Source organism: Alligator sinensis, unplaced genomic scaffold (assembly GCF_000455745.1).
Source record: "Alligator sinensis unplaced genomic scaffold, ASM45574v1 scaffold32_2, whole genome shotgun sequence".
Taxonomy (NCBI): Eukaryota; Metazoa; Chordata; order Crocodylia; family Alligatoridae; genus Alligator; species Alligator sinensis.
Genome location: NW_005842670.1, coordinates 860,844 through 869,487, shown reverse-complemented (window position 1 = coordinate 869,487; position 8,644 = coordinate 860,844). Strand labels below are relative to the sequence as shown.

Here is an 8,644-nt window from a genome sequence, read left to right as displayed (position 1 = left end):
CAGAGAAAGGAAGTGGCTGGGGGGGGCAGGAATTTTACCCAATTTAGGGACTTAAAAAAAATCCCTAGCTGCTGCTCCTGCAGTGTCAGCTGAAAGGAAGGGAGGGTTTCTGTGCTACTGCACCCCTCCACCCAGATCTGCCCCTCCATACACTTGGAGGAAATATCAGCCATCACTGTGGCTTCATAAGTGGACAGGAGATCTAGAGCATACCCAGGAGAGTTGTCATCCTTCAATGAAAGGAGAAAGAATGGCAAAGACAATGCATTGTCTTGCTTCTCTCTAGCTGCCTTCTCTTGGGACATATTAGTTTCAATAAAATAAATACATTACCCATAATTGCCCACAGATACTCTTTTTTTTTTTTTTTCTTTTTTTTTTTAACATGAGTTGTGAAAGTGAGGGGCCTGACCACCTCTGGTCATGAGATACCTCTTATCCTGGGGTATAAATTGTCCCTTCATTTTCAGTTGTATCTAGTGTCCTTCATCACTTCCTAGCCCGTGCTGTTGCAGTGGAATTGTATGTTTTCAAGCAACTGCAGTGATTCAAGCCAGAGGTCACTTCAGTGCCAAATACCTCTCTACATATAGACTGTGTTTCAGTATATGTGTGGAGGTCTTGGGATTCCATTGGAATGAAAGCTGCTATATAAGTAAGATGAAATTCTCTTGATCTTCCAGTTTTACTTCTCACTGATAGTCATTAATTCCATTGCACTGGGAAACTCCACTGCTGATGTATTCTTCTGCATCTTACTGCTGACTCTGCACAGTAGGCTGACCTAAGTGTTCCACACAGCTGCACCAAACTTACATCTCTGGATCAGACCCAATGTGCACATTGAGTATTTCACTCTGTTTACCTTGGCTTAGTTCAGTCTATTTGATACCTGCATAAATGACTTGGATAACAACACCAGAATGGTTTGTGAGTGACAAATCCCTATATAAATATGCCCACTGAATGTATTGTACTCCAGCACTTAGCAGTATAACTAAGGAAGTTCCCTGAGTAACATTAAGGAGCATTTTTCTCCTTCATGCACTCCACAAGCTAGCTAGACAGCAGGGCAGGAGTGTTTCCTGCTCCTGCTACCTCCCTGAGCTGTGTATGAGCTGTGACTCTTTTCACATAAAGATTCATGTGTGGCTATTTACCCCTTTTCTTGCTAGCAGGTCACCATTACCCTTGAACTTTTCAATCTGTTGCAGTAATATACTACCTCTGGAATGTGTGATAGTAAAATAAATGTGATAGTAAAATGGATGATAATAAAATGATTAGCTAAAAAAATTAATTATTCACATCAACTACTAAGACACACATCTGTGATACACTTTTCAAATAGGATCATTAGAATTTAAAAATACAGGGCCCCCTTGGTTGTTTTTTATATTTTATTTCTTTTGAAGATGGTTGAGTTTCATGCTCTTTATGTAGGTGTTACAGTGCAATATTTTCGTTCCATAGTGCAGGTCAGAGCTCTTCAGTGCATTTCTTGCCAATTCCTGGTATTTATACAAGTAGGAGCATCTGGAACAATCTTGGTAGATTGATAGTATGGTGTGTGTACTTATACCATATTATAAAGTAATGCCCTTAGACGTCTATACTTCTCCTTGACTGTGAGACAGTATAAGTGGTAGGGCCAGGCTGAGCAAATTGTGTGTGTGTGTGTGTGTAGTGTGAGACTCACTGGATTAATTCCAAAGACTTTGTGGTTAAGCCCAGCTACCCTCTGTGTGTATGAATTTAAGAAGATTTATAAGTAAATGAAACCAGTGAGTGGTGAATTAGCATGACACCCTCTTCCCCCATGTAAAGAAAAACAGGCAGATATTAGCTAGAGCTTGAACATTAGTCACAAAAGCTAATGTGGCAAAACTGTTCACATAGGCGAAGGAATAACACTTTTTAGAAGGGTTTACATAGGTAAGTTAGATGTTCCAAAGTGGAAAGGAAATGGCTTTTTATACAATATGAAGCAGTTCCTTCATTGATCTTGGTTTGGATTGTTTTCAGGGTTTGCCTGGGCCCCCTGGAAGCCTAGGAGACAGAGGTCCTATGGGAGAGCCAGTAAGTTGATCTCCATCCTTTCCTAATAATGATTTTCACATTTTGTACTTAATATTTGGTAACTTGGGTTCCACTAGACCGAGGTTTGAAATTTTCAGTGATGAAGTACACATCCTTTAAAAACTATATCTAAACTACACTGGGTCAGATTCTGCAACATAGGGGGCACGTCTATACAAAACACGAAACTGCGCAGTAGTGTAGTTTACTGCAAAGTAAGCATATGTGTCTACGCGTGCACATGCTTACTCTGCATTAAACCTCAATAATCAGGAGTAAATTTTCTACTTGCAAATGCAAGCAGTAAATTTACTTTTGCTTAGTAACAGTGCAGTAGCACTCATGTAGATAACTGACTGGGAGCAAATCTGCTCCTGGTCAGCTATCCACCAGGCAGCAAGAGATTTCTCCCTGCCCCCAGGAGCTGCCTGCTGCTGGGGTAGGCTCTGCCACCGGAACTCAGGTTCCCCCTGGCCCAGCCAGCAGCAAGGAGCTCCAAGCCCCCTTCTCTGGGATAGCAATTGAGGAGTTGGGGCGGGGGGGGGGAGTGGGAGATCCTTATCCCCCAGCACCAGCTCCACAGCCATAGAACTGGGAGATAAGGGTCTCCCAGCACTGGCCCCACTGTCACAGAGCTGGCACTGGGAGATAAAGGTCTCCTAGCTCCAGCCCCATGGTGCAGAGCTGGCACTAGGAGCTGGAGAGGGCTGGGGAGCCTGTTCCCTGCTCGGCTCCACGAGCTCAGAGCTGGGTGGAGAACAAGTTGGGGAGCTCCCACTTCTGCACTCCCCCTCTACAAATTCCCCACCTCGTTCCCCATCCAGCTTCAGGCTGTGGAGCTGATCAGGGAACAAGCTCCCCAGACTGTTCCCCACCTGGCTCCACACTTGGAGAGCTGAGCTGAGAACAAGCTGGGGAGCTCCCCAGCACCATGCTGCGGAGCTGAGTGGGGAACAAGCTCCCCAGCCTGTTCACTGCCCAGCTCCGCGCTTGCAGAACTAAGTGGGGAACAAGCTCCCCAGCCTCTGCCCCGCACGCAGGGCCGGGGCTGAAAACTGCCCTAGTTAGAGGCAGGTCCCAGTCCTGTGCCCCAATCAGGTGATTGAGGCATGGGGCTTGGAAAGAGCTGCAGAGATGGGAAGGTCCCAGCCCCCTGCTCCAATCTGCTGGTGGGGTAGCTAGCAGTAAGCTAGGTGCTAGCTGCCCCACCAATGTATTGGGGCAGGAGGCTGGGACTTGCCTCTCTCCTACAGTTCTTTCCAAGTCCCCTGCCCCTGATCAGTGAGCCAGGGCCAGGAGCTCCCTGCTTCCAGGGTGTTACATCCCAGCCCTGGGCAGGAGACAGCTGTCACCTGGCTCAGCGCTCCCTTCCAGTCCCTGGTCTAGCACCCCGGGGGAGGGGGTGGCTAGAGCTCCCTCTAGTGGCAGCAGGGGCCCACTGCAGGGCCCTAGGAAGCAGGAGCAGTTTGCTGCCATTAGCGGAAATTCCGCTCCCACTTCCCTGCATGAGTAGATGCCTGCCTGGAAGCATTTTCTTGCAAGTAGTTTACTCATGAGTAAACTGATCCCAGATCAAATGCACGTGTAGACATGCCCAGTAAGTATCATACACTTACAGGAGCATTCTCCCCAGTCTCCATGGGATAGCTCTAGTAATAACTAGAAAAATTATGAAAAAGAGTAGCCAAATCTGACTTCACGCTGCATAGAGACAGGCATGGGTATGTTATGTAAATACGATCTCTTAAACATGGATATTAGTGGCTTCCTTGTTATTTTCAAGCAAGTTTTATGGTACTTATTCTGAAATTTTGGAAACAGACAGACTTGGCATGTTCCTGCTCTAACAAAAAGGCAACTGTTATAATAAACCTCAGACATTCTTTCATGTATAGCTTGCTGTTCTGATTTTTGTTATTGAAAAGCTACACATGCTTTAATGTGGCTAATACTGGAACAAAAGCCCATATACAGTTTAAGACTATGAACAATGAGCTGAAAGGTGTAAACCTGACAAGAATGCCGTTACATCATCACCTCTACTGCCAAGGCCTAAGTATATAAATATAATGGAGTAGTGTGTGTTTTCATGGTGGTACACATTATAAGACTGCCATTTTACTATGCAAGAACCTGTCAAGTAAACTTTTGTTCCTTACTTTTTATTACATATGAAAACCTATTTCTCATAGTAAATGATGTAAAATAATATCAACATGCTCTTTTTAAAACTTTATACTGCAATGTATTCTTTCAGGTACTAGGCTGATGCCTATGAATCCATAAACTAATATGAATTCATAAAGGTGGTCTCTGGAAAATTCTTTTGGCCAGAAAAGTAGGAAAATTCCAATTGCTTGCTTCCTGCAAGCAATGAGGAGACAGTTGGCTGATAAAAGCAAACTTTTTTTATCATTGTACAGAAAATTTCCACTAAAAATTATGTATTATTTTCTTGGATTTCCTTTACTGTCTGTTTTATAGATCATCTCTATTCTGTCTAACTTGCCAGCCTAGTCATTTTATATCCTGCTACATACTATAGCATTTAAAAGTTTTTAAAGTTTATAAGTATATACATCTTGCTACTACATTGCTTGTTTAACCTGATTTTCTTATTTATAAAGGGACTGGAATGTTGTTTTAGCTGTGATAGTCTAGGAAATGTCCTAAAGGCAAGGGTCTTTTTGTGATAACTTTTATTGGCAATGATATAAACAGGAGAGAAGTTAGGCAAGCTTATGGGCACAAACTCCTTCCCCATGTGAGATCTGTTTCTCTGGGAGACCTGAAGAAGGGCAGTTTGTGCCCAAAAGCTTGTCTAGCTTCTCCCCCAACTATACAGTTGGTCAAATAAAAGATATCTCAAAACCTCCTCACCTTATTACTTACTTATAAGTAGACTAGCTATCATACTTATCTACTCTAAGCTGTCTACTTTAATTAATCTACATTTCTATTGTGCTCAGCATTGTAGCATCCATGAATGATATGCAGCAGTTAAGAAAAGTATCAGTTGTTCACAGGAATTGATGATTTTTCTTTCTGCGTTACACAGAGTTAAATTATTTTTGTATGTATAGCTCTAAAGAGGAAATACAGTATAACACAAAGCACTGTGAAATAAAATGGTTTTATTTTTCCAATGGATTTATCCAACAGCCTGCTTTCTTTTTCAGTCAATTTGTTATTACATGGAAGAAGGCTGTGAAAGTAGTTTCTATGGCCTTGTCACTGGGTTCTACTGTAAAAATGCAAGGAGTTTAAGTCTTTTCTATTAGGAGAAAAGACTTAAACTATTAGATTTGCTTAACAGAATCAGGCCTAATGTAAAACAAATGATTAGTTTTACCTATATGCCAGGCCTTTTCAGCAAACTCTGTTTTGATTATACTTGAAAGAGGTCCCCATATTATTCAACATGTTCTTACATTTTTTTGGCTTCTGGTGTTCTATGTAAGTCACGAGGGAGTGGTATATTGCCAAGCCATCAGTCTGAGCTCCGTGGGAATAATGTGGAGAAATAGTTGGCTCCTGCATCAGACTTGAGCTTTGGGACAGCGAAGTAGTGAAGTCCATGTAGGTACTACAAGCCAAAACCAAGACAATTATGTTTTGGCCTGGATAGAACCCATAATAGTATATTCGTTGTGGTTTTCAGTGTTTGCTTGTTCTTAACTGAAACTGTTGATCAAGTCAGAGATGCACCTGTTGAACTTTGTCCGACAATAGCCATATGACTGTGGTCCTGGAAGAGAATAAAAGACTGCTGTTATTAACATTAGCAAGTCAACAGGAACAACAACACTATGCGTGTAATCCGTGTACTGACAGATCAAAGGAAAAGCTAGAAAAATGGCTTGAAAGGCTTATAGTACAAACACAGAAACAGCACTTTTACATTGTATCAGAACAGCACAGCACCAGAAATAATTGTTTCCTTTAACACTGAAGAATCTGTTTAAAACAGAACTGTGTCCAATCCATACTCCGTTCATGTCCGGATTTGGGTCTGAACCTTCCCAAGGTGTGGGGATGAGTATGTCTAGGACATGGGTGGCCAACCCACAGCACAGATGCCACAAGTGGAGCTGGCAACCTCTGGGTATAGGTTAGGGAGGGGGCATGCAGCAAAGTGGCAAATAGGACAGGAAGTAGATCAGAGCAACAGACCAGGCAGGGAGGAGACAGCAAAGCAGCAGATTTGGTGGGGAAAAGGGATTGAAATGTCACTTAGGGAGGGTGCTTCATTTGTGGTATGCTTGCTAAAAAGCTTGCTCCCACTGGCCTAGGAGTTTGATTTGTCCTGTTGCAAAATTTAGGACCAGGTGCGAAATTATTAGAGGTAAGGTCCAAGAGATGGCCATACAAATCCCACTTCCTTACAGGATATGGATAACCTCAATTTACATGGAATCCATACACACTGGTTTAGAAATGGATCCCTGAGGTGTTACTGTGATAATTTTATTGCTTACCATATATTGGCCTGCAAGAACACTGCTTCATAGTACGGTTTCTTACTGATTTTGCCAGAAGGCTCCAATCTGCAATCCATTACACCTCAGTGACTATCCTGTGTAAACACTGTTAAATCTATGAAGTGAAATATACAGTAGTTTTCAGTTAAGTGTGTACCAGACTATAGGCTTTTCCATAAACCAACCAGACATGGAGCCAGCTAAGTCTTAATTAAACAAAGTCTTGATTAATCAAGAGAAGACTATTGTTTAAATAAGAACTTGGACTTCTAGTCCAAATGAAGATAGTTCAGTTCTGTCCTTCTAAAATCTATTGCTAGACTATATCTAGAAAGGCAATTATATCTTCAGCACTGTTAAGCACTTGCCCTTGTAGGTACTAACTGCTGTCAAAGAATGTAGAAAGAAAAACAGTGATAAAGCAAAATAAAATCTGCTTATTTCTACCAGCTGTCAGAGTGGTGAAGTGATACAATATATACTCTATCATATTGTATTGCACACCAATCATATGTAGGTTGCATCATACATGTATTACATAAATATTACTGAATTATATACCCAGAATTTTATTTAATGCCAGGGCTCAAGAGGACAACAAGGTGATGCTGGCCCTGTTGGGGAAATGGGATTTGAGGTGAGTTGTTATGCATTGTTATCACTTATCAATATTGACATTTTTATTTCTTTTTATTTATTGTTTTATTTGTTGCTTATAATTTGTATTATTTATCAATAATAATTAACTAACCAAAACAATCTACAGTTTATACCAAAACTCTCTTTGTATTACCTCCAATGAACTTGAATAGCACATGTAATTAAAAGAGTCTGTCATTGCTTCTGCCTGTTGTAAGAAAATTTCGAAAGAGAAAGCTTATTAGATTGCCTGTGGATCCTTCACATCATAGTATCTGCTTCTGGGAGGACAATGATGTATTAGCTGAATGCAGCACTTTCAGAATATATACCGTTCCCTTTGCCATTTTGCAACCTCCCACAGCAGTCCAGAGCTGAGGGGATTGTAACTGGGCTGAAGAGTGAACTCACTCAGAACATATAAGAAATGTTTAGTCAAAGAAATGAAGTTCCATTATTCCGCATAACTAAGAACATAAGTGCTGTGCTGGGTCAGATCAATGATCCATCTAGCCCAGTATTCTGTCTCCAACAGTGGAAGAAATAGATGCTATGGAGGTAGAGCATCAAACCTGATATCTATCCATAGGCGGGGGAAGGCTAGGGCTAAAGGGGCTCAGCACCTCCCCCCCAAACACGGGTCAGCAGGTAGGGCCACAAGACAGGCTCCAGACGGCTGCAGCAGGGGTGGGAAGGGGTATGCACACAGCCAGGATCACAGCCTGGCATCTGAATCACTAGCAGAACAGTAGGGGTTTGGGGGGCAGATCAAGGCCCCCACATTGAGGGAGGAGGTGGGGCAAAGGCAGGGGCTGGGGTGAATGGTGCCCCAGCTGGGCTGGGTTGTGGGACATTCAGAGCCTCGGTGCCTTATCCAGGGGCACAGGAGGGCTCCCCCCCTGCAGCTGCCCCAGGAGTTGCACGATGCCACGTGCCTGCCACCACTGGGCTGTACCGTGTCCCCTGCCCGCCCAGCAGCAGGACACACATGGCATTGTGCCACTCCTGGGGCAGCTGCAGCAGGGCGCAAAGCCCAGTGTACAGCAGCAGCCACCTCTGCCCCACACACAGATGGGGGAGGCACATGCCTCCTGGGCCTCCACTGGGGTGCATGCTGCGCCAGGACCCACCCCTGGACAAGCTGCCCAGGCTCTGATTGTCCCACAACCCAGCTCCTGCCCCTGCCCCACTCCCTCCCTCATCACTGGGACCTTGATCTGCCCCCCCCCATGGCTCCTCCCCTACCCATACCCCTTCCTCCACAGACTTACATGCTGGGTGTGGGGGGAGGGGGCATGTGTGCATGCACACATGCACTCAGCTCCCCCCCCCAAATAATTTTTCTCCCTCTGCCTATGTTTCATAGTTTCATAATAGCTAGGGTCAGGAGGGACCTGAAGAGATCATCTAGCCTGACCCCCTGCCACAGGCGGGGATGGATGCAA

At 43.8% G+C, this 8,644-nt stretch overlaps 1 protein-coding gene across 1 annotated transcript in view; it reads left to right on the top strand.

Annotated features, from left to right (window-relative positions):
• Positions 1-8,644, top strand: part of COL24A1 (collagen type XXIV alpha 1 chain) — an 88,351-nt gene that overhangs the window by 12,054 nt on the left and 67,653 nt on the right. The window contains exons 5-6 of the mRNA XM_014524810.2: positions 2,026-2,079; positions 7,144-7,197. Of these exons, the coding sequence (XP_014380296.1) occupies positions 2,068-2,079; positions 7,144-7,197 (66 nt within the window). The 5' untranslated portion in view covers positions 2,026-2,067. The remainder of the gene's footprint in view (positions 1-2,025; positions 2,080-7,143; positions 7,198-8,644) is intronic.